Here is a 27365-nt window from a genome sequence, read left to right as displayed (position 1 = left end):
TTCTTGTGAGTCCGAACGGGTAGTTACCATCACCCCACCTATTTCTGCCGCGAAGCAGTAATGCGTTTCGGTTTGCAAGGTGGAGCAGCCGTTCTAACTATACTGAGACCTTAGAACTTATATCTCAAGGTGGGTGGCGCATTTACGCTGTAGATGTCTATGGGCACCAGTAACCACTTAACACCAGGTGGGCTGTGAGCTCGTCCGCACATCTAAGCAATAAAAAAAAAAAAAAAGCATCAGATGATTGTTCTAATAAAACTTACTTAGACTTAAACATAATTGATTAAACACCCACATCTCTTAAATCATTGCGAATAAGATCTGTATTTTATAGTCGTAGTTTATTTTTGTGACAATCTCCATTGAAATTCATCTTGGTATTCAGAATATACAAATTTACAGTCAAAAGTTTTATATATATTTTATAGATTTATTCATTCGCCGTATCGGTTTCCTCGGCAAGGTCTCCGTATCGTTGCTATCGTTTCAATAAAACCAGGAATCTTGTTTTATGCGAGAAATTATCATACGAAAACAATAAAATGAATGAGTGCACACAAAATCAAAAGAGCCGTTCCTATTTCAATATAAACTACTATTTGTCTTCCTCGCTTTCAACCCTTTTCCAGTTAAGATTACTTTTATATGTACAGCGGTATATTTTTTTTGTGATTTCCCTTTAAACCTCTTTTCTTAAATACGATTTTTTGTGTGTGTGTGTGTTTTTTTTATAGCTTATAACACTCCGAAGTCTTTTTTTTTATTGCTTAGATGGGTGGACGAGCTCACAGTCTACCTGGTCTTAAGTGGTAACTGGAGCCCATAAACATCTACAATGTAAATGCGCCACCTACCTTGAGATATAAGTTCTAAGGTCTCAGTATAGTTACAACGGTTGCCCCACCCTTCAAACTGAAACGCGTTACTGCTTCACGGTAGAAATAGGCAGGGTGGTGGTACCTACCCGTGCGGATCACAAGAGGTCCTATCACCAATAATTATGCAAATTATAATTTTGCGGGTTTGATTTTTATTACACGATGTTATTCCTTCACCGTGGAAGTAAATCGTGAACATATTTTGTCAAGTACGTATTTTATTACAGAAATTGGTACCCGCCAGCGGGATCCGAACACCGTTGCATCGCTAGATACGAATGCACAGGACGTCTTATCCTTTAGACCACGACGACTTTATAAGGTCAGCGTTCTTTATTTACTGTAAAGTTGTTACCTTTTAATAGTAAGCTGCACAATTAAATAAGAATGCGAAAATAAATAAATATGAAAAAATAAAATAAAACAATACTAAGATGTTATATTTAAATTTTTATTAAACTGATATTTTTACAAAGAGACTATTCACATGAAACTTTTTTTACAATCACTTATTATGATATCAACTCGACGAATAGAATTTGATAAAAGATGTTATACATCGTGTCTATCACAATTTTATCTTTATTTACAACTATTTACAGATTATTTACATATTTTAAAAATACATTGGAAAAGAAAATCGACAAAAATCAACAAAGTTTTTTTTTATAAGATTTCACGGAAGATTTAAAAGACGCAAAGTGGAATAAATAATAAAAAATAAATTTTGATGAACTATTTTCGATTACGTGTTCACATGCTCGAGCATTTCTGGTAGAGCGTTATATGCAACCATATTGCCGAAACCTTTAGGCTCTTTTTTCGTTACAATAGCTATAATTTCTTCTTCGGGGGGTGGTGGGGGGAACTCGGCACTCGAATCCATTGCTCCTGACACATCATCTACACTAATAACTACCTCCCTATTGTCGATTTCGATTCTACTACGTTCTACGGAGCTATCCTCCATTATACTGTACAAGTTCTCCGATTTGCTCTTATTGAACATTTGTCAGGAATTTATATAAAATGGATCGCTTAGATTGATCTCATCATTAACAGTGTTTCCCTTCTGAGACCATTCCTTTTGTTGGTGCTTAATTCTATATATTATCTCGTCGTGGATAACGCCGAAACACATCGCGGTCAAAGCGAGACCGGTCAGTGTATAGGCCGAACAAAACCAAAGCGTTGTCGAATTAATCGTATAGTATCTAACTCCGTGGATTGTCGTGTAGCTCATCCCGGGAACGATGTTACCAAAGCCAATCGTACTTAATGCCATGAAACAAAAATAAAAACCGTCGATAATGCTTAAATCGTCCAATTTAAAAAGAACAACGGCCCCTGCGACTATGTAAATGAATATGGCGGCGAGACACAGGAAAACTGGGGCTAATATACTTAAACCGTGCATAGATAGCTTCGAATCTGTGTCAGGCCAACTTATGATATCATCTTTGGCAGTGCTCGTCGTCGGCCTTTCTGATAGAGACGAGTCTTTCTGACTGTCTGGCTTTAAAACGTAGCACTCTTCAGTGGGAGTTTTGCTCGTGTTCTGGCTGTTGAGCATCTCCTCTTGCTGCCTCTTAAGTTTCATGCGTCTTTCCTTCTCCGCCATTCTCCTCTCATCATAACAGCAGTAGCCACATTTAGAACAAAGGCAACAGCAAAGGGCTTTACTGAAGACACTTCTAGCCATTTTAGATAGTAGAGATCCCACACTGGATAAGTAGACCAATGTTAGTGGTATCCCGATTAAAGCGTATAAAATTGTAACTCCTTTGCCAAGTATCGTTCGTGGAGCAATATTTCCATAGCCTGCAAATAGAGAGTTTCATATTAAAAATAAATTATATATTGTCAACATTTTTACAATTATTCTTTTCATATTTAATTTCGAAATACTTTATTTGACCAGTATCATTTTCTTATTTATATGCTTTTAAAATTGTAGGTAAAATAAAGCTATGCTATGATAGCTATATATGCTAACATCGTTGATTTTTACTAAATTTTAATCATTCATTCGTTTATCTTGACTTAATTTTCTAGCGCATTATCCAGTATTATTAAGCTAGGGATTTCGAACTCAGGTGCTGACGTTAATGGATTTGTTTTCGCTTTATAAGTCTGAATGAGTGGATACCATCACCCTATACGAAGAGTACGACACCCATTGACCTTAATGTCTCTAGCTGAGTAGCGATAATTATTATAAGTCGACTAGTGACCCCAGTAAAATCATGTCCAAAGTAAAATTTGTGTACTAAATTAGCTTAAAATCATTTAATTAAATTGCCATTCATAACCAAACTGAATATACACATCTAAATAATATTTAAGATCCGAAAATTTCAGTTTTATATTTTAGTAATATAGTGGTGATATTAAACAAAGCAGATTATTGCACTGTACTTAGTCTTGCCATAAATACTGAGACAAAGGAAAAAAAAAATCTATTGCAAATAACATTTATTACTTTTACAGTGTCTTAGTTTAATACATAAATATAAAAAAATCTAAAGTATAAAAAGCTTATTCGAAGTGGTCTCCATTGTCTGCAATACAGTCCTTTAAACGTTGAGGCCAGTTATCAATAGAAGCACGCACTCTTTCCATGGGAAAATTTTTCACAGCCAATCGTACGGATTGTTTTAGGGACTCCAAATTATCATGGCATTTAGAGCAAGCCGTACTCTCTAAAACTGACCATAAATCATAATCCAGCGTATTAAGATCGGGACTAGACGACGGCCAGTCTTCAGCTCTGATGAAGTCCGAAACGTTCGTTTCCAACCAAGACTGCGTAGACCGAGCTTTATGACCTGGCGCCGAGTCTTGCTGGAAGGACCATTCTTGATTATTGAACATGGTGTTGTTAAGGGGCTTCACTACCTTCTCAAGAATGGTATCTTGATACACTTGTGACGATGTTTTGATACCTTTTTCACAAAAGTATGGCTCAGTCACTCCTTCATAGCTAATACCCCACCAAACCATCACTGAAGTCGGATAGTGCCCACGTTGCACTCTGTCGACTAATTAGGAAGCTTCCTTAGAGCTTTGAGCATAAATACGGTCATCTTGTTTGTTAAAATGTGGCTCAATTGTAAAAAAATTCTCATCCGTAAACAAAAAAATTCTATGACCTCCCTTTGCGTACCGCTTGAGTAGTTGTTTCGATTTTACTACCCTATTCTCTTAAAAATTATCAGTTAAGAAATGACCAGTACGTCTCTTATAGGTTGCAAGTCCTAAGTTATCTTTTAAAATACGCGACATGGTTCTAGGTACTATATTCATCTCCCGAGATAAAAACTTTTGCTTTCGGAGAGGATTTCTTCGAATTATTTCCTTTACTGCTTTGACCACCTTTTTTGTACGAACACTACGTGGACGGCCAGATCTTTTTCTGTCACAAACAGAGGATGTCTCATTGCTCCTATTAATAGCCCGGTACAGAAACATTTTACTAATACCAAGCGTATGGAGAGTTTTAAAAATTGCATTTGGCTCCATACCTACTTTGTGTAATGCAATCACAGCGATTCGGTTCTCTTTATCACCCCACTCCATTTTAATATCGCAAAATATTGTACAATGTATTGGCGCTAAAATGAGAAAACTCAATGAGCAATTATATAAAAACGACAGATTTCAAATTCAAATGTAATATTTTGTTTATTTTTAATTGTAACAGTATTTATGGCCAGACTAAGTACCTATATAATCTGACTTCGATGTGATGTGAACCTTATCGTGTAGAATAAAATCGAAACAGTTGAGGAGCTGGGTAAAATACACAGCTGTTTGTATGATACAGTTAATTGGGAAAGCTAATTCAACTTACCTATAGTAGTCAATACAGTGAGCGAGTAGAAAAATGCTAGGGCCAAATTCCACTCATGCTCCTCATAATGGTTACTGGCTTCGTTCCCGCCAAACTCTCCAAGAGCCATTTCTCTGTAACTAACGCCATATTGTGACGCCATTTCAGTAGTCACCCTCTGCACCAGCTCGTTTTGAAATTTCAGTATCTCCTGTGCAGCCAACCGCGTCCAATTCTCTCTGTACAATATATTTAGCGAGACGGTTATCTCCCAAATGTTTTCGACTGCTCTGCTTCTCGCGTCCCAGAAATAATTCGCTGATAATGTCAAGTTACCGTAGTCGTAATCGTCGTCCGGGTATTTCTTTCTTGTGGCGTTCTCGCTTTTGTTGTTAATTTTTTGTCTGTCCGGTAACAGGCGAGGTCTGACCGGTATTTCCACACCTCCCTCTATAGCTAAGAATACAAAAGAGCCTAGGAAAGTATACGCCAACAAAATAGCGAATATAACGACATTTGTAAGCGATCCTATAATGAATTGTTTTCTCCTGTATTTCGTAGTTTTGAAACAAAAGCAGCAAACAACTTTTTGGCGTGATATTTGTGCTCTCTTCCTGCTATTAGAGAGCATGGAGTCGGCGTCTTGGCATCTGTCCAAAGGGATCCCCCCGTTTAGCGATGGCTTTGCCAACGTATACTGTTCGAAACGATTGATTGCTTCTTTATCCAGCACCACATGATCTATATCCATTTTAAGAGCTCTTGTTACCTTCCTTTGTTTTGTGACATAATTCGTCCTTTCGGTGTTTTATCTGAAACAATCAAAAATGTATCGTTAATTTTGTTTAAATATTTTCCTATTACCTAAGTGGTTAGTCATTTTTCAAAGTCCTTCTACGTCGAAGGTAATAAGTGACAAATGAAGAAGTATGAGCAAAAAGATGATTGATGATCGCTCGAAACCTTATCCTTATAGGAAAATATCTTAAAAACTTAGTTAATCTACGGTTTTAAAAACGGGAAAGTGATTAAAATCATTATTCTTAATCATTAATAAATTAAAATTTAATGTAACTTGACGTTTTAAATGCAACATAGTTTTTAACAGTAACAGGATATTTTCATAAAATTTCTATTTTAAAATTATACGTGGTTTCTCATAAAATAATGCATACAAAAGTAATTAATAATAATACTACTTAATAGAATTAAACATGTGCGTACAACAAGGAAATATATCAAAGGCATAAAATCTCACTTCGCTTCTTACATGGCCTTAACGAGAAATTACATTCCAAACTATTTTATAAAAACCTTAGAATTAACACAAACTTTTTTCTTGCTTCATACATTTATTAAGTATTTTATTATTAGAGCTTATTATTTTTAATCACAGCTGCCAGACTGCTTGCTGCATGACAGACATAAGCTTGGTGGGACCAAGTATATTTCCATAAGTATAGTAATACATTTACTTTGATAAAAGTCTTATGCTGTATACCTGAGACTACTTTTTCATCTCTTAGGTAATCCTACAAAAAATGTTGAAACTAAAAAAACTGCCAATTCTTTTTAAAGTTTTTCCCAGAATGTTTCAAAGGGCGCTAATTAATTGAAAAATTGAGACCCTCCTTACCTTTTCACTCAGCTAATTGAGTAAAAGTTTATCGTAATTTTCATGAAGAATAAAAAACATTTGCAAATGAAGGATCTACTCGACGATCGCAAAAAAAACAATATTAATTGTTTTGAGAATTCGATTAAATATTCGATGTTGAAATTCAGTAATTACATAACAACTTATTAATAACTATACAGCCTGATGGGAGCATTTTTAACACTCCGTAATTATTATTTTTAATTTTTGATTCATCACTTAAAACAATTTCAACAGAAAATTCATGCGCTTCCAAATTGAAATATTCATTCAAAATTTTAGTTTTCACCAGTTTATGTTTCCAGTCACGTATCCCCAGGTTTGATTCCTCGAAGAAATAGGGAATGTAACGTGTGATGAATAAAAAAATGTAATATTTAAAGCAACCCTGCAAACGGCTCATTTCCACGCGTTCGGATCGAGCGAGCGGAAAATTGATATTTTGACGTGTATGATTCTAAGAGAATATCGTATTGGGTTTTCTTGTTTTTTTGAAGTTATACTTCTTTAGGCGCGTTATGAAAAATTGATGAGAGTGAAATTTTACCATGCGCGCGCACCGTGACACAAAATTAACAGAAATGAAGTTGCCCACTAAATCGCTCATTACAATATGACCGACGTAACTTGGCGAGTCTGAATATAGCCGCAGGTGAACTTTCCGGAAGGCGATGCTCGACTTCTGCGAGTACACCATCTCGCAGAAGGAGGCGGCGGAACGAGAGAGGGAGAGCTCATCCCTCTCCGCACCTATCCGTCGCCGCCGAGCCGGGGACCGGAGAAGGGCCTTTGCCCGACTCCGGCCCCTGTAGATGGCGGCTTCCCCCCGGTGAAGGTCAAGGGGCGACCTGAGGGGGTAGAGGCCGCGCGGCGCGCTACCAGCACTCTAGCGCGCTGCCAAGGAGTTACGAAAGAGCGACCGGTTGGCGGTGTATCGCGTCCCGACCCGGCAGGCTGGTTCTGGTCCAGCGGGGTATTCCGGGACACCAGCGGCACTGTCTGGGCGGCCTGACGGGCTGCCGTACCGAGACGGCCGACGTTTCAGAGCCTTCGATTCGCCTCGAAGGCTCCGTCGGCTGGGCGTCCTTGGGGTGAGCCGCGCCGTCTGGTTGTAGTGTTGACCGCGGTAACCCCCCTACCTCATCCGGGTTCTGACCTCGGAGAGGATCGGACGTCGGGTGTAAGAGTGCAGGGAGTCGTTTAGTGGGTGGGTCCTAAAATCCTTGGGCCCGCGATCTGCTCTCAACACCTGCAGATCGTTGAGTCTCACATACCCCGCGCGCCCCGTATGCGCGGGGACCTCGTAGGAGGTTCGGCCCCCGGCCCGAAAAAAAAAAAAAAAAAGGTGAACTTTCCGAACCGCACCGAGAATTACCGAATTTATACGATGTCAAGAAAAGGGATGTCCAATATGCGTGTTTGAGGATGTTGTTTAATCAATTTTTTGTCAAATTGATTAAAATTTAAATTAAAAAAAAAGAAATAAATTTAATAAAAATAAAGTATAACTTCTTACGCGCGTACATAAATACACGCACCCTTTTTATGCATTTATGCTTATTTCTTTATTTTCCAAAGCATAAAGAGAGATTTGATTGTTATTTTCTGATGGTCTGTATATTTCTTGTCAAGTTGAAGTCGCCGGTTATGAAAACAAAAACTCACAAAATTACACTCAACGTAATGGTTAATTAGACGTTAATAGCAATTAGATGAGGTGTTTCGGAAGACTCAATCAGGAATTGAGAAATAAAATTTAAAAATTTTAGATTTCTATTTTAATTAGATGATTCATATGCGGATGATTCATTCAAGTATTGTTCAGAAATTACCAGAATAGAAAGTAATTTATACTTAAAATTTCTACTTAGCCGAAAATTTTACGTACGTGTGAGCTCCAATGGGTTATTCCCGTGACAGGGTTCAGAGTAAATAACGTAATAAGAACGAACCCTTCTCAAGAGTTCGACAAGGAGAGAACGCGGCCTAAGGAGCAAGAAAAATAACCCGAGGTGCAATATCAATAATACACCCCTTCGTTTTAGGAAAAATAATTTCTGAAGTTATAATTAACGCCATTTGAAGTAATGTTCATTTTCTAACTTTGAACTTATAAAGGTAATGATTTTTTAATTATATCTTAATCTATAAAACTAAAATCGTTAGCTTTTAAGAAAAAACTCCGATCAGAAGATACGACTAAGTCTTATTTTTAATCCATGCCACATAAGCAAAAATAAGGTCGTGCTAAGTATTATTCTTTAAATCCCAGTATCAATTATAAAAATTACAATAGAGCTGTTGGCTATTCGTCAGTCTGTAAAAGTATATCTTATCAGCTAAAACTTAAACACTATAATTGGCACAGCTGTTTACATAAATGCTATTGGTGCCCAATGAGCCGCATATATGGACTTCGAAAACCGATATTGGCTTTCGTAGTTTACTCATTGTGTAATGGCAGGCAATGCCGGTTGAAACCAATTGCTTGAAACTAATTTTAGCACCGGACACGGTTTTGTTAATGGTAATGAGGTATTTTAGCTCAGCAAGTTAATTCAAGACTAAGGGCTGATTAAAAAAAACATCATGAAACGCGTAGATATAAATATTAGCTGAAGTCGTCGTGGCCTAAAGGATAAGGGAAGTCGTCGTGGCTTAAAGGATAAGGCGTCCGGTGCTCGAATCTCAGGCAGCTACCAATTTTTGTAATAAAATACGTACTCAACAAATATCCACGATTGACTTCCACGGTGAAGGAATCACATCGTGTAATAATAATCAAACCCGCAAAATTATAATTTGCGTAATCACTGGTGGTAGGACCTCTTGTGAGTCCACGCGGATAGGTACCACCACCCTGCCCATTTCTGCCGTGAGGCAGTAATGCGTATCGGTTTGAAGGGTGGGGCAGCCGTTCTAACTATACTGAGACCTTAGAACTTACATCTCAAGGTGGGTGGCGCATTTACGTTGTAGATGTCTATGGGTTCCAGTAACCACTTAACACCAGGTGGGCTGTGAGCTCGTCCACCCATCTAAGCAATAAAAATAAAAAAACGCTACCTACAATTCTTATGCATACATACATATATATTAGCGCGGAATACATACAAGATAAGAACATATACTACTGATCCTGAATACTAAATGTTTTCACAAAGAAATCACAAATATCGAAAAAAAAGAAAACATAAATATATGGTCCTGGCGTCTCTTTACCTTGAAGTCTAAATCTAGTTCGCGTATGTATAATGAAAATAGCAAATGGACACATACTTCTCCAGCTCATGCTGAAATTGTGTTACTCCAATTTTGTAAGACAATGCTACCCCTTATTATAAAATCAATGACAAGCAATCTTTTCTCGGATTTTCGGAGTTAGAGGATTTCCCGTTAAGTAGGTATATTTTATAATATCCAACGTTTCAACTAACGTACGATTTTTATGGTCATCGACAGTTAAACTGTTTGTTATTAATCGATATTTATTTCTTATAACAAAATCGTTCTAATAACCGTCTGGAACTTTACAGCTACACAAGTAACTAACTATACATATTATAAAGATACTTTTAATTAGATTTGTAGACTGGGAGAATTTCTGAAATTCCACCAAAAATACCAAACGTAATACCACATAAAAATACCAAATTTCTATTTGGTATTTTACAAGTGCTTTTTTTTTTGAAAGAGGTATTACTTGTGGCCTGGAGTCCTTTTCAATTTCACCAGGATGATGAGCGAGTCCGGGTTCAGCCTGGAGGGGAGGGGTTTGCTAACAGCTGCCCGAGCGCCTCCGAAGGAGACCTATCAACTCAAGAACAGACTAAATTAGAACGCGTTATATGATATACGTATTATGTATATTTGTACTACATAGTAATGTACAAAGTCGTATAGCTTACCGAATGCCCATAATTTCTCGGTATATAACATAAATCAATGAGTACGCACTTTTAAATTTTGTTAATTCAAATATACATATAAATAAGTTTGTTAATTAAACCTATACTTTTATTAATATTCTTCTTGCTTCGGTTTCCTTAATACTGAGGGTCGTGACCACCTCCTCGCAACAAGAGTTTATTATGGACCATTCCACGCCATTTGCTTCTATCTGCCGCCGAGTGTAGAGCATCGTGAACTGTGGTGTCGAGGGTAGTGCGGATCTGGTTAGTCCAACGTGTCAGGCCTCTACCTCGTGGTTTTCTTCCGTTCACCTTTCCAGTCACCATTAGCTTCTCCAAGTTGGACTTTGAAGAAGCCAATCGCGACCGAATTGATGCATTTGAGATGTGGTGCTGGCGAAAGATGCTAGGAATTCCCTGGACAGCACATCGCACCAACGTGTCGATCCTCCAAGAACTCCAGATAAAGACGAGGCTTTCTACCATCTGCCTACGTAGAGTTCTGGAATACTTTGGCCACATTGCAAGAAACGATCACGGCAGCTTGGAGAAGCTAATGGTGACTGGCAAGGTTTATTAATATTACAAGAAATCTATATCTATACTAATATTATAAAGAGGAAAGATTTGTTTGTTTGTTTGTTTCGAATAGGCTCCGAAACTACTGGACCGATTTGAAAAATTCTTTTTCCATTAGAAGCCGACATTGCACCTGATGAACATAGGCTACTTTTTAAAAAAAAAAAATTATTTTATTTTTTTGGTTTCATGTGTGTTTTAATGTTTCCGAAGCGAAGCGAGGGCGGGTCGCTAGTAATTCCTATAAACTGCCTAACGTAATCGAAGTCGCTTCTCTAAAATGTTTTAATAAAGAATATACGTACTATTGTTTCTCGTTTGTAAAACTCGTCTTATTCTATAAAGTATTAAAAAGTCTCGAATTAATAACAATAATTAGTAACAAGGCCCTTTTTTACGATCTCTCAACGTTTATCTTGAGCCCACACAGCCCCCATTATATTTTTCCTTCATAATATAATGTGGTCCCCAAAGAATTAAGTAATATAATAAACATTTTGCTTTTTTCTTTTTAACTTATTTAAAATATCACCGAATTTTCTATCACAGATGAATCTTAAAAAATGTTTTTATTTATGCACATAGATCGACAGATGGATTCATGGTGAGCACGACTTTAATGCAACCATACCCTTGGGGATTGTGTGACGCATGAATAATATTGCCTTAAAATTGGTAATTTTTTTTACTATATCTATATCTATACTAATATTATAAAGAGGAAAGATTTGTTTGTTTGTTTGTTTCGAATAGGCTCCGAAACTACTGGACCGATTTGAAAAATTCTTTTTCCATTAGAAGCCGACATTGTCCCTGATGAACATAGGCTACTTTTTTGTTTTTTTTGTTTCATGTGTGTTTTAATGTTTCCGAAGCGAAGCGAGGGCGGGTCGCTAGTTTACGGAATAAAACGGATGATCTAGACAAAAATGTTTAAAGCTTATCAAAGTTTATATGAACGATTTAACTGATATATTTTGCAAAGAACATTCTTCTTCTTTTTTTTCTTCTTAGTCGCACACTTCATTGCTGAAGGTCGTGTCCGTGAACGCTCCGCATACTGTGGGCCGCCAAGAGAACAAACAAATCTGTCCTCGAGCAACTTCGTATAGAAACGAGACTGTCGACGATTTGCTACCAGAAGGTTCTTGGTTACTTTGGTCAAATTGCTCGGCGGCCACCAGACAAAGAACATTAAAAATACGAAAATCATACCAAAACACACCAGCGATCGATGTTAATACAACTATTAACATCAATACGCAACTAAAATTAAGCATTCTGAATCTTCAAGTGAGTCTTAAATATACTAAACCGAGTACCGAGACACCACTTAAATTTGATACCGGCACTTTACATTACAGAATTTAATAGTGCTAAACCCACTGTTCAGCAGTATTTGACACGGCGTCGTAACGTAGCGACTAATTCAGGAGCCGAGAGCCAGCACCTAACTTCAGCCTAAATTCAATTTCTCGTGTACCCCGACCGCACCTAACGGCTCGACTTTCATTTACCGCAATTTATGTAGCCATCTCACTGAAATTAAGGGTCGGGCATCGAATGCATCATGACATAATAAGAGAACCCTCGTAAACTGTGTTGTCAGCTTTTACACGGCCGCGAGCTAGGATTGCCCGAGCGAACACGAACAAATACAAATTATTTAATGAGTTCATTGAACAATTTTGTTTATTTAGTTCATTTCAAAACAGTAGGTGCCATTAGGTAGCGTTTGGTGGTGAAGTACTCGTTTTAGAAGCCAAAAGTTAGTTATATGAATGTTGGTTTTGGGTAGTATTACAGTACTGATTTGAAAGAGTTGTGAGCTCATTCAACATAATGATAATGTTTCAGATGTGAGATCAAAGTCCCAATTTTGATGTAAATATGGTCTGTTATCTTACGAAATACGTCAAATAGGGAGTTTTTACTGTTTGTGCTTACTTTTATGGAACGATGCGTCTATTCAAGCCGCGCGGGCTGATTCTGATTTTATGACAACAATCCGTATCTAAAACCTATTAATAAATGAATTTACTATGAAGGAATGGCATTGGATTAAATATTCTACAATCATGCTGCGAGACAGTCAGTCAATTAAGACCAACGACCTCATATCTCAAGGTCGTTTTATTGTGATGAATATGGGCTCCACTAGCTATTTAACACCAGACGCATCTAGTTCAATGACTGACGGAATTTAAAACAATAACATAATATATTAATCTCTAAAGCTTAAAGTTTTTTGTTAATTAACATACTTGAAAGCTGATGAACAAAAAATTGAAGATAAAAATCTTCATAAAATCTAAATAAAAGTTTCACAATTACATTAATGTTTATCGAATCAAATACATGGAATGGATTTCTTTGATGGCTTCTCGCTTGGCGAAAGTGCCCGCAACGTTTCTGGTCCAAGGAAAGGCCTAAATAAACATTGCGATCACTTTGACAGTCATATCAAGTGATGTTTGACAGTCGTATCAAAGTGACCTCGTTTCCAGAACTTAAATACTGGTGGATTTTTATCTTCTACTGTGTGTGTAAACGTCATAGGGCTACACGTTAAACCTCGGTCGTAAATGTAAGCTAGATGCTTTCTGCGTTGCCTTGTAGTGTTTATAGTTGGCATTACGAAGGAATTTTAGTATACTTTTTTTTTAAGAGCATTCTTTTCTGAAAAGTAAAACTGTCGATATAATATCTGCGATAAAATGTGTAGACAGTAACTTGGAAAAAGGATTATTAATTAAATACTCTCTTCAATAAAGGATTTGTGTCGTGTTGTTTTGCAAATGCAAGCGTGGAGGAATCAAGCTTTGCAATTTACTAGGCTGGGCCAACCATTATGCAATTGAGAATCCAAACTACGGATGGTTGACGGCATTGGATTTTAATATAGGTTTTGTGTACATGAGCTCTAAATAGACTATAACTTGAAAAATGTATTATTAATTAAATACTCTCTTCAATAAAGTATGTGTGTGGTGTCGTTTTGCAAATATCCTGCATTTACGAGCGAAGGAATCAAGCTTTGTAATTTATTAGGTTGGGCCAACCTTTATGCAATTGAGAACCCAAACTAGGGATGGTTTGGCATTGGATTTTAATATAGGTTTTGTATCCATTGACTTTAGTAACGATTTAATATCACACAGATGGTCAAATCCGGATCTCTATTTTTTTTTTAAGGGGATAAGGGGCTATTCCAGCTACGCTCGAACTGGTAAATGAGTTTACGAGCTCAACCTGAAAGATTTCGCTAAGACTAGTAAGAACACTGCTTTGCTGAATTTACTAGCGAATCGGAATCGCAACCCACTGCGAAGAACCAGAGGGAAACTCAGTGGGTTGTGCCTAGGTCGCTCGTCAAACGCTTTGGTGACTGGTCTGATCGAAGAAATCTGTACGAAATATCAAATAGTACTATCGATTATTCGAAGATTGCGATTTCATTACTTCCGAAAAAAATAATTCAATATTAAAATTTATCAGATTTTATTTCTTTAGCGATATTTCTTTAACTTAATCATATTGGTGTACGTCCAAATATAGTGAGGACCTAGTTTATTTAAATTCATATTTCAGTTACAACAGCTTCACATTAATTTCTTGATTCTGTCGTAACACTAATACTGTAACATTGATAATAATTTGTGCCATGGGCACCTTTTTCTGGGTTTGCTTTTGTATAATTTCTTCTACATCGCCGATCATTTTCCGTATATTTACCGTCACTTAGTTGTAATATCGGTAACTCGACCTCCTTATAAACTTAAGATAAGGTACAGGTACATAAATTGGAACCTATTCTTCTAACATGCCGATATGGAAATCATAAAGCTTTATGAATAATGTGACTATCGCGTTAAAGTTTATGATGATAAACTGCGCATTAAACCTAGAAACTGTATTTAAAGTTCAATTTAAATTTGGATTGACATCATTTTACTTATAATGGCTTCAATTGGTTTTCTGTCTTCAGTTTCGGGGAAGATATTCAGTACACGATTTGATTATCATTTCGCTTTCATGTGGCTTCCTGTGTAGTGTCTTATATCTCTTATAGTCGCGGTCTCTAGATTATATGTTTCGTTCAATTATTAAAAATCAAATGATTTCCTAGAATGTCTGTATCTACTGTAATCCATAACATTAGATAATTAGAACAAAATTATTATTATTTTTACTTCAGCAACTAGATATGCGACTTTCGATTATTATAGACCGCTTTCCTGAGCGCAAGTGATTGTCTCGGGTTTTTTTTATTGCTTAGATGGGTGGTCGAGCTCACAGCCCACCTGGTGTTAGGTGGTTACTGGAGCCCATAGACATTGTAAAATGCACCACCCATCTTAAATCGGGTCCTAAGCATCACATAGATTATACCTTGTGCTTTAATATCCTTTGATGGCTTTGTTAAATAAAACAGTTGCTTACTACAGCGATATTAAAGATTTACAAATAACACACAAAATATACAAAAGGCCCACAAGTTTGTTGTAGCTGAAAGGTTGCATGGAATACCTAAAGCAGGTTGGGTTAGGAAAATTTTGAAATTTTAACGTTCCTTTTTACAGCGCTACCAACAAAGTGATTTGTCTTGCTCTCTTATTGTGACGTAAAATATGTTGTCAACATAACTATAATATGCTACCTTCATTTTGAATTTCGTGCTTGAATTTTGCAGCTCAGAAAATATTTAGTGTCCTATATTACTTTTTATTGCGACTTATTCACATCAGACAGTAAATTGTGATGTGACATTTCGAGTTACTATAAAAATAATTAACCATACTTAAAATTTGATCTTGAAATATCCTAGGGATTGAGAAAAACACACCTCTTAAACATACAGTAATACCTTCTAAGCTAAAACAAAAGAAAAAGTATCTTTTCCATATATTAAAGCAAGCAAAACCTTTTATACAAAACGAACAATGAATCTAAGCTCCAAGACTCAAATTGGATTGGTAAAATTTATCGGTGCAGTTCATTTCAACGCCATACCGGATCAGATATACTTTACAGCTAATAAAGATGCAAGCCGGGGGGAACCTTATAGATTCAGTGCACTGACATAATTTGAATGTTAGAGGCATGATAAAGTTCCACTGTGTTACTTTGTGTTCTTAATGTGGGTTGTTAGTTTTTATGTGTCCGTAAATGTTTTATATCATTCGGAATGGTAGAAACTATGAATGCTATTATACAATAAAGTGTTCTAAGACTTAAAGAAGTAATAGATGATTTTAATTGTGCATCGTACAAAATTTACTGCTCTCCAAGTCGTATTTTCTTTTTTAAATAGGAAATGAACCAATTAAAAATTTGCATTCCAAATTGGAAAAATGAGTACATACATAAATACATAGAGCATTGTTATTTTAGTCCAATCTGTGGAGCTAATACGTTGAACGTAAATTTATTTATTAAGAGCCATTAAGACAAGTAGTCTGTTTCCAATTTTAATGTATACATAATCAGCTTAAATCTCTTCGATCTGCTCAGTACATCTCGATTCAGTTTGCCTCTCGAGACAGCAATCATAGGATTACTTTCTTATCTCGAAATGCAGCGCCACAATAATCTGCAAACGTCATGCAACATCTCATGTCTGTGGTTTGCGAATTTGCTAGTGGGGCATTGCCAAGACGTAGCGAATATACTGGGTTGAATTTCAATCAGAGTATTATTCGATTTATTTGCTGAAACTTCAACAGTAAATTCAAAATACCCAATTCACTTTTCATAGTTTCCATTTGTCTTTTTGGTTGTATCTCAAAAAAAATTAACGCATTAAATTTGCTAGCACAATCATGAAAATTTCATAGTTAGTTTTATACCTATAAATATTATTTGTACTTGATATTATATGCATACAGAGGAAGGGATTAGATTGTTTTCTTATCTCCCAATGCAGCAAAACAGTAATCTTCGGTATATGACTCGGATGCGGGTCTGCATAATGACATTGTATAATAATACAATTTGGAGTATTGCGAAACTTTAACGCTACTGCAGTGTGTAACAATGATTCAAATTTAGTTAGTACAGTTGGAAGGTTACCTACGTTTAATTTCGTACATTTTCACCGATTACATTCATAGAACACGGTACAGAAAATAGCGAAAAGCCAAAATCCTTAGATCTTAATATTAACAAAATGTTTTAATAAAATATTTGAAGTACAAAGGTCTCGATGTGTCTTGTGTGACTTAATTTTATTGATTAGACCACAATTTATTCTCTTTTCAATACGCCTTTATTACCTTGGTATGTCTTATCTTGGAGTATGTATCTTTGAGCATAATTTTTAACCCGTCAACATCGGACTTATTTGAAATTTGCCACACTTATTAAGAGTCGCTAATCTATCTCATTACGAGATTATGAAGAATGTGCTTGTCAATGAGCTGTTTGTAATGCTTAAAAGCACCGAGAATAGATCGAGAATATCCGAAATGACGTGGAACACGTATTGATTTCTTCACAAATTCCTATCCGAATTGAATAGCTTTCTAATTTCTATTACGATATGTCTATAGGTGTTTGTACATAAAATCTTGGTAACCTTTTAATCCGTGAAAACAAATCCATTGTCGTCAAAACAATATTGAAACGGGGCGTTATCATTCTTTTACGTTCCAAAGAAAGGGATGGAAACGAATTTATATTGCCATAACATTGTGAGTTTTATAGAAGATAAACTGTTTAAGCGATGAAAACGTTCGTGTTTTACGATATTCCTTTACGCTAAGGTCGTAGGGTTGGTCATTTAGACGTAACGACTTCATAATACAACCACCCTGTTAGATTTTATATTATTGACTGTAATTGAACGAGAGAAATTTAGACGGCCCCGGTCGTATCTTTGGCAAAAACTCGTCACTTTTACAATCAATCTAGAAGCAGTGATAATTTTAATCTTTTCAATTAAACTAAGAATTTTAGATCTAACTTTAGACTTTTGCGCGACTCTTTATCCAATATCCAACCAGGAATCTTTTACAATATGACAAATGTTTATATTAAAGCAACACTAACTTGTGGTATCCATTCCAAATCGAATAATTTGTGGACGTGTGGCAGCAACCCAGCTCAAGTGTGATTTACCGGAGGGGTTTGAGATTTGTGGCAGGCGTTAAGATGTTATTAACACGGGCTGACTTGTTCAAATGCCTGTTGAAATAGATAGTTCCTACGAATAATAATTTTACGCCATCAAGATATAATAAATATTTTAATAAACAGACACATCCATTATTAAAACTGATTGATTCGTTCGGAACCTACTGAAAACGCCATCAGCAATGAATATATTACCCAGGAAACCAGTCTGAACAGACTTGATTACCATAATAATATGATAATCAACATAATTGTTGATTTAATAATCAACTTTATACGAGTAATAATTAATAATTATTATTGTGATTTTCTCAACCCGAGGGCTTTTAGGTATGAAATATTCAACTAGTTACGAACAGTATCGAATTAACAATTACAAGTTACTTTTGAAAAGTGACTTATACGCATAACATTATTATAACATCACCATCATCATCAACAGCCCACAGTCGTCCACTGCTGGACATAGGCCTCTCCCAAACCACACCACTGAGCCCGGTCTGCGGCTCTCCTCATCCACTTCCTGCCGGCCACCGTGCGGAGGTCATCGCACCACCTAGCCAGGGGGCGTCCTACGTTACGTCTTCCGCTGCGCGGTCTCCACTCGAGAGCCCGTCTGCTCCAGCGATCGTTAGTCCTACGGCATATATGGCCAGCCATCTATAACATAACCGCTTTAGCAGAACCAATCTAGGCAAGCACTCACCTACTCCTCGTCTAACTAACCTTTATAATAATCTAGTTAGAAAAGTTGAAAACCTTGACATATTTGGCGATTCCCTTCCAATATTCAAGAACAAAATTATAAAAAGTTGTTGTTGATCCTCAGCCTCAGCCTTGGTCTGAGTACTCGGGTATTACTGTCCTTGTTGTCTTTCTTTTGTTTTTATGTTTTTATTATTATTAATAGCATTGTTAAATCTCTATTGATATATTAATGTAATGCATGCTGTGATTGCCTCTAATTAGAGTTGCAGTTATCAATTGCTCAATATTATTTTATGTCTTACTGTAAACCCTGTCGGTAATCCTTAAATAAATAAATAACAACACTATAACACAAACAACATTAAAACTGCTATTAGTAGATATAGCTAACCCAGCAAAATCCATTTTCGATGGCTTATTGAAATTGCCTATGACAAATATCTTCATAACACACACAGTTATTCTCAGCTCTCATAAATCTCGACACAATTAACATATTTCGTCTTTTCATAAGTTTCGTTACGACTGTACCAAAACAACGTTTGAAATTAGTAACTGTCCCGATTCACAAAAGGCCGCTATTGTGTTCGTATAAAGGAGTTCACGTCTCCCGTCCCTCGAACTATAATGCAATATAGTACCGTTTTCTTTCGCGACAGCAACGTTTACTCATCCCTATACACAATTCGTATTGTACAGAGTTTCTTTTACAAATGATGTTTGCCTACTGCCGCTTAGGCAGCGTATAGCATATTATTTCGTGAATATATTCCAGTATTCAAAACTTATTTTTAAGCATTTCAACAATGTAAATCTATACTAATATTATAAAGAGGAAAGATTTGTTTGCTTGTTTGTTTCGAATAGGCTCCGAAACTACTGGACCGATTTGAAAAATTATTTTTCCATTAGAAGCCGACATTGTCCCTGATGAACATAGACTACTTTTTTTTTTTTAATTTTTTTTTTTTTTTTTGGTTTCATTTGTGTTTTAATGTGTCTGAAGCGAAGCGAGGGCGGGTCGCTAGTAAATCATAATCTTGTAGAAGCAGAGACAATAGGAATCTCATTAATATGAATATCTAAGAAATTGGTGGTGAAGAGGTCGAATGGCGAATGTGTGTTCTTGTTTTTGTTTTTTAATACAACTAGTGAAATAATTATGTTATCTTTACGTCTTCCTAGATGCTTCTCGCCATTACTCATCTTGAACTGGCATTACCAATGTCCACAAGTAATGGTGACCAGTAACTTAACTTTTTTTCCGGGCCCGGGGCCCGAACCTCCTACGGGGTCCCCGAGCCTAGAGGGCGCGCGGGGTATGTGAGACTCAACGATCTGCAGGTGTTGAGAGCAGATCGCGGGCCCAAGGAATTTTAGGGCCCACCCACTAAACGACTCCCCTGCACTCTTACACCCGACGTCCGATCTCCGTTCGGGGTCAGAACCCGGTCAGAGTAGGGGGGTTCCCGCGGTCAACACTACAACCAGACACGCGGCGCTACCCCGAGGACGCCCGACCGACGGGTCGTCGAGGCGATAGTCGACGACCAACGACGTCGGTCTCCGCGGTACGGAGGCTCTACCAGGCCGCCCGGGCGATGCCGCTAGTATTCCGGGATACCCCGCTGGGCCAGAACCAGCCTGCCGGGTCGGAACGCAATACACCGCCGACCGGGTTGCTCTTCCACAGTATGTTCGACAGCGACGACGAAAATGCGGACCGCATCGCAGTCCGAAGCCGCCGTCGCGCCGTCCCGTCCTCCTGGTGCCAGCGCGCTAGAGTGACGGTAGCGTGCGGCGCAGCCTCAACCCCCTTAGGTCGCCCCGTGACCATCACCGGGAGGAGACTGACTCCTCATAGGGGCCGGAGCTGGACAAACGCACTCCTCTGACCCCAACCAGTAACTTAACTTAACTGAACTTAACAGTAACTTAACACTTAACACTAGGTGGGCTGTGAGCTCGTACACCCATCTAAGCATTTAAAAAAAAATAAAAAAAAATAGCAACAGATAAGGGAAAATATACCAATATTCCTAATGAGATACGAACAAAACTGAATATAAGTTCACAAAACCCCGGGATCACCCCACCTATTTCGAGCGCGAAGTAGTTACACGTTTTGTTAAATCCCAGTTAAGTTTGAGACAGCCATTGCGCTATAGAACTGGGACTTGAAAATCATCAAGATTGGTGGCAGCATTTATGTTATTGATGTCTATAATGAGCTCCAGTAGTCACAATACACCAGTTAGGCCGTGAGCAATGAAAAGAATCGTGGCGGAATGTCTTATGTTTTTATGAAAGCTACATCACATTGTACTGAAGCCATAATAATCGTTGAGTGTGATGACAAACAAATAAAAATATACCGCTCGAACGGCTGATAAAAGAAATTTTAAAGAAAAGAAAATTCTCGAAAGAAAATTAAATTTAAACGCCCCGATTCGTGATATATCACATTCCCAGGTCTTGAGTGAATTCCACGGGAATGTTCGCTTAGTTGTTCCGTAGCAGACCACAGCGTGTCTACTGCAAGGTTTATAAGCGAATTTCAATTTCAGGTCTGCTTTACACTTATTATTATTATTATTTTTTATTGCTTAGATGTGTGGACGAGCTCACAGCGCACCTGGTGTTAAGTGGTTACTGGAGCCCATATACATCTACAACGTAAATGCGCCACACATCTTGAGATATAGTTCTAAGGTCTCAGTATAGTCACAACGGCTGCCCCACCCTTCAAACCGAAACGCATTACTGCTTCACGGCAGAAACAGGAGGGGCGGTAGTACCTACCCGTGCGGACTCACAAGAGTTAGTTAGACACAAGACTCAATCTACCACCAATAGATTTTTAAAATTACCGAAAAACTTAAAAAATATGTAATTAAATTATGTAGTACATTACGTGAGATTAATTAGTAATCGAGGAAAAATTAGGCATGATTATGATCGGATTATAATAAAATCGGTTCCTGTAATGATGACCTTTCCGATAGGTATATTATTATAAATTTTACACACCAAGAGCAAACACCAGGTTCGTCACATAAATGCTTGTCCGTCGGAATGAAAAAAGCAGTACCATTCCGTCGCAATTGTTGTTAAAAGTTTCAAGATCGTTATGTTTGTTTTAAAGTTTTGGTTAAAATAAATGAAAACAATACATACACAATAAATGTGTTCATAAGTAACGTTTATTGTCGGTTTTATAACGTTAAGAGACCTCCTAAAGCCTGTTTATGCCCGACGAAACCATTATGTATCAAGAATCGAACTATAAAAGAAACAAAGACCGCCCTTTATTTAAATGAGGAGACACTGAAATGAAGTCCCAGTGACTTTATCTAAATTCAGCGGTTATAAGTACCTAAAGAAATTGTAGTTGTTTATCAGATTATGTTGAGCGTGATAAGAATAGGATATACATTGAAAAATCGATCTGAATTCAATGCATATTGGTAGTAATGTGTCGATTTATAAAAATTCGTTTTTTTTTTATTTATTGCTTCGATGGGTGGATGAGCTCACAAGCCACCTGGTGTTAAGTGGTTACTGGAGCCCATAGACATCTACAATGTAAATGCGCCACCCACCTTGAGATATAACTTCTAAGGTATAGGTATAGCTAAAACGGCTACCCCACCCTTCAAACTGAAACGCAATACTGCTTCACGGCAGAAATAGGTGGGGTGGTGGTACCTACCCGTATGGACTCACAACGTGGTTTTACTGGTGGTCTTACCACCAGTAAAAAAATGTTTCACGAATTATTGCCAAATAAACACACATGTTGCTGTATAATACACCCAAACAGTTAATACTGTCCTAAAATAATTAATATAACCGTGAAAGTTAAAAAAACCTTTTGTAACAAATTTGGACCTTGTTGAAGAGATATCGTCTTCTCGCATTAAAGCTGTATAATCTCAAAACTTACTAACTTTACAGGCGAGTATTTTAAAGGTTTAACATGTGGTATTTTTAATATTAATCATCTTTGCAACGTTTTTTTTTACCTGTTACATTATCTGTCCTTTAAAGTAAGATAAAATTATGTACTTATTTTGTTAATAGTAGTCAAAACACAGGTAAACTAAAAAAAAAAACTAAACTACACTCTTTTGACAGTATTTATTAGAAAAATACTGGTGATACCAAATGATTCCGAATATTAACAAAATTTCGAATACTTTTGGAAATTGTACACTTTTAATGCGAAAAGACGATATGTATAAAATAATTAAAAATTTTCACCTATTTATATTGCACATTGAATTGAAATAAAAACTGGAAGAAAATCTGAGAATTAAAAACAAAAAAAAATTTTAGGAGACGAATTATACTGTCGAAATTGTGGATGAAGTTTTTGCACATAGTATCCAAAAGTATGAAGTGGTCGTGGCCTAAAGGATAAGACGTCCGGTGCATTCGTATATAGCGATGCAACGGTGTTCGAATCCCACAGGCGGGTACCAATTTTTCTAATGAAATACGTACTTAACAATTGTTCACGATTGAGTTCCACGGTGAAGGAATAAAAATCAAATCCGCAAAATTATAATTTGCGTAATTACTGGTGGTAGGACTTCTTGTGAGTCCGCACGGGTAGGTCCGCCGCGCCTATTTCTGACGTAAAGCAGTAATGCGTTTCGGTTTGAAGGGTGGGGCTTACATTGTTGTAACTGTGCTGAGACCTTGGAACTTATATCTCCAGGTGTGTGGCGCATTTACGTTGTAGATGTCTATGGGTTCCAGTGGCCACTTAACACCAGGTGGGCTGTGAGCTCGTCCACACATCAAGGCAATAAAAAAAAAAAAAAAAATAAGTATTCTGTTGAAGATACCTCTAGTCGACTGCAACTTTAACATGTCCCTGAGGAGGAAATTCACTTTCGAAAATCGAATTTATCAAGTCTTTATTCGATTTGACGTCAGACATGCCCCATACGGCTAGTCACGCAACATCGATTCCATTTTTGAATTCCGTGCCAGGAACGATTTTATGAAACGATGCACACTTCGGTTTTGATACATTTAAATGACATTTCGAATTTCATCTATCTATATATTAATACGTGAAGCAAAAACTGTATCCCTTTTTACGAAAATTGCGCGGACGGAGGAGTATGAAATTTTCCACATTTATAGAGAATATAGAGAAGAAGTGCACAATGCTAATATTTTTTTTTAAATAATGCATAAAAGATACATTAAATCAATAAAGAAAACATTCCACACACTACATACCCTGTATTTGACGCACACGCGCATACATACTATGTATTGTCAAACTTTTGTTCTTGACGTCTGTTGTCAAATTGAGATTAAATATTGTTTGTCTTTGTTAATATTTTTTATAGCCTGTAATGTAGCCTTGGCGAAATTTGTGTGATTATAGAAGTATAAAATACAATCATAATATAGTGTACAAACTTACAATTCCAATTAATTATAGTCGAATTGCGACTACTGCGGGATCTCGAGTAGGTACTAATGTATAAATCTACAGTGGTTTTTACGGACGTTCTACTGAATTTATAACTACTGAATTTGACTTGAAACTTGGTATCCGTGTAGAAAATACATGTATTTAATGGATAGGCTGATATTTATATGAGTGTTGGACTCCCTTCACCAGTTGCGGGGGTGTTAATAATGAGAATTTTCGTGGGGGTGAGAAATAATAATGCCAATTTTAAATGCCCAGCGAAGCGGACGGGTACAGCTATATCTTACAAAATCAATGAATTAAATCGTTGCATCTCTAAATTTGCCAAAGTCTAGATCACGAAAGACTGTTAATATAACATACATTATGTAATATATACTATAAAATTGTATATGCATTTTTTTTTGGGAAAGAAGACCGGAACGAACGCAGCTTGCGGTAAGAGTTGACTGAGAAATCATTACGAGGCGTTATGGCCTATTCAATTTCTCTATCTCTTTCTATCACAAATCAGTAAAAGTGTACTTAAGAGTATCAAGAATCGAGAAGCAGAGTAGTTTGCGCAGCCCTTTTATCCTTAATACTTTATTCAGGATTATTTAATTAATTGATGGTTTAAATAATAATTAAAGATTGTTTGGTACAAGATTGCTCATAAACGGAAGCTTATCGCTTTTATTAGTGTTATCATTTCGACAATAACAAGCTTATTTCCTGTCAGAGGACCCAGGACAACACATTGTTTTGTTATAATTTATCGCTCCAAATGTTTACCCGTTTCAATGTTGCAAACAAAATAAATAATTATAGATCACTTTTTTTTTTAAATCGGAAATATTCACATTGAATTAGATTTAAAATCAAGAACTCAAGTCCGATAAATAAGAATTTCCAAACAAAATACAGCCATCGCAGTTCTTAGTGAGTTTCGTTCACAAAAAAATTGTTTGCCGAACTAAAACTGAAATACAAGAGAGAACTCTGAAGTTGTGAATGGCGGCGACAACTCCGTCTTCGAACCTACAATTTGCGTATACCCACGACAAAGATGTTTGTGCAATTCGAATCCTTCAGTAAAATTATTATTCAGAATATTTTATAACCATTAATGCAATGTCCAATCCTAAACATCACGTAGTTCATGTAGTACTGACTTCTGGGACTTCTCCCCCATGTCAGGGGGTCATAGTTCGGGAATGGAGGATATCCCCTCTGCACGGGCTTGTTTTCCTTTTTTTTCAAAACCCACATGTTAAACCAGTTTATGCATGTACCTTTTTTCCTCACAGACGACGGTGGATGAAAGTGCAAACTATTTTGGTAAATTTATTACAGTATGATTAAGTTTACAATATGCAGTACTTAAACCGATAACATTTCAATATTGTTATATTATTGTAACATGCAAGTCAATCATTATTTTTCATTAGAAGCAATACTTACTCAACGATGAATCCACTACACCCTGCCCTGGTCTGTGATAGGGGGGGCACTGGAGAGGCATAGAGTGCCCCTCTACCTCCGCCGGCTAGTTGGCTCCTATTTGGAGTCCAGGTTTTTTTTTTTTTTTATTGCTTAGATGGGTGGACGAGCTCACAGCCCACCTGATGTTAAGTGGTTACTGGAGCCCATAGACATCCACAACGTAAATGCGCCACCCACCTTGAGATACAAGTTCTAAGGTCTCAAGTATAGTAACGACGGCTGCCCCACCCTTCAAACCGAAACGCATTACTGCTTCACGGCAGAAATAGGCAGGGTGGTGGTACCCACCCGCGCGGACTCACAAGAGGTCCTACCACCAGTAATTACGCAAATTATAATTTTGCGGGTTTCATTTTTATTACACGATGTTATTCCTTCACCGTGGAAGTCAATCGTGAACATTTGTTGAGTACGTATTTCATTTGAAAAATTGGTACCCGCCTGCGGGATTCGAACACCGGTGCATCGATCAACACGAATGCACCGGACGTCTTATCCGTTAGGCCACAACGACTACAATCCGTTAGGCCACAACGACTACGTCGGTCGGTCGAATGTACCGGGTACGGTGGGACCCTTCACCGTTTTCCGGTCGTGCGTGGTGTTCCACAGGGGTCGGTTCTCGGACCCCTCTTGTGGAACATCGGGTACGACTGGGTGCTGAGGGGTGCCCTCCTCCCGGGCCTCCGTGTTATTTGTTACGCGGACGACACTTTGGTCGTGGCCCGGGGGGATGATTATAGAGAGTCTGCCCGTCTCGCCACAGCGGGAGTGGCCCTCGTCGTCGGGAGGATAAAGAGACTGGGCCTCGACGTGGCGCTCAGTAAATCCGAGGCCTTGTGGTTTCACGGGCCGCGGAGAGCGCCACCTGTCGACGCCCACATCGTGGTTGGGGGCGTCAGGATAGGGGTCGGGGTGCAGTTAAGGTACCTCGGCCTCGTGTTGGACGGCCGGTGGGCTTTTCGTGCTCACTTTGCGGAGCTGGTCCCCCGGTTAATGAGGACAGCCGGTTCTTTGAACCGACTGCTCCCAAATATCGGGGGGCCGGATCAGGTTGTACGCCGCCTCTACGCTGGGGTGGTGCGATCGATGGCCCTGTACGGTGCGCCTGTATGGGCTGAGCCGCGCATTCGGGCTACTATGGCTCGGTTCCTGCGCCGGCCGCAGCGCACCGTTGCTATCAGGGTCATCCGTGGATATCGCACCGTCTCATTCGAGGCGGCGTGTGTGTTGGCGGGGACGCCGCCATGGGAGCTGGAGGCGGAGTCGCTCGCTGCCGACTATCAGTGGCGCAGTGAGCTTCGTGCTCTGGGCGTGGCGCGTCCCTCCAAAAGTGAGCTGCGGGCGCGGAAGGCCCATTCTCGGCGGTCCGTGGTCGAATCGTGGTCGAGGCGGTTGGCCAACCCCACGTGGGGTCTACGGACCGTCGAGGCGGTTTACCCAGTCTTTTATGACTGTGTGAATCGTGGCCGAGGACGCCTCACCTTCAGTCTGGTGCAGGTGCTGACTGGGCACGGATGCTTCGGAAAGTACCTGCACCGGATAGGAGCTGAGCCGACGACGAGGTGCCACCATTGTGGACAAGACCTGGACACGGCGGAGCATACGCTCGCTGTCTGCCCCGCATGGGAGGTGCAGCGCCGTGTCCTTGTCGCAAAGATAGGACCAGACTTGTCGCTGCCTGGCGTCGTGGCGTCGATGCTTGGCGGCGACGAGTCTT

At 38.2% G+C, this 27365-nt stretch overlaps 1 protein-coding gene across 5 annotated transcripts in view; it reads right to left on the bottom strand.

The window, feature by feature from the left end:
* Positions 1–1320: 1320 nt before the first annotated feature.
* The window catches only part of LOC149501295 (uncharacterized), a 335239-nt gene continuing 309194 nt past the window's right edge, over positions 1321–27365 (bottom strand). For all 5 annotated transcript variants that reach the window (XM_089734009.1, XM_089734007.1, XM_089734008.1 and 2 more), the window contains 2 exons: positions 4735–5525; positions 1321–2702 (listed from right to left, as the gene is read on the bottom strand). In XM_089734009.1, coding sequence (XP_089590135.1) covers positions 1894–2702; positions 4735–5464 — 1539 coding nt within the window. In that variant the 5' untranslated portion in view covers positions 5465–5525 and the 3' untranslated portion in view covers positions 1321–1893. The remainder of the gene's footprint in view (positions 2703–4734; positions 5526–27365) is intronic.

The sequence above is a fragment of the Bombyx mandarina genome, chromosome 16 (assembly GCF_030267445.1).
Source record: "Bombyx mandarina strain Sakado chromosome 16, ASM3026744v2".
Taxonomy (NCBI): domain Eukaryota; kingdom Metazoa; phylum Arthropoda; class Insecta; order Lepidoptera; family Bombycidae; genus Bombyx; species Bombyx mandarina.
The sequence above is the reverse complement of the archived record's forward strand: the minus strand, read 5'-3'. Positions and strand labels throughout refer to the sequence as shown.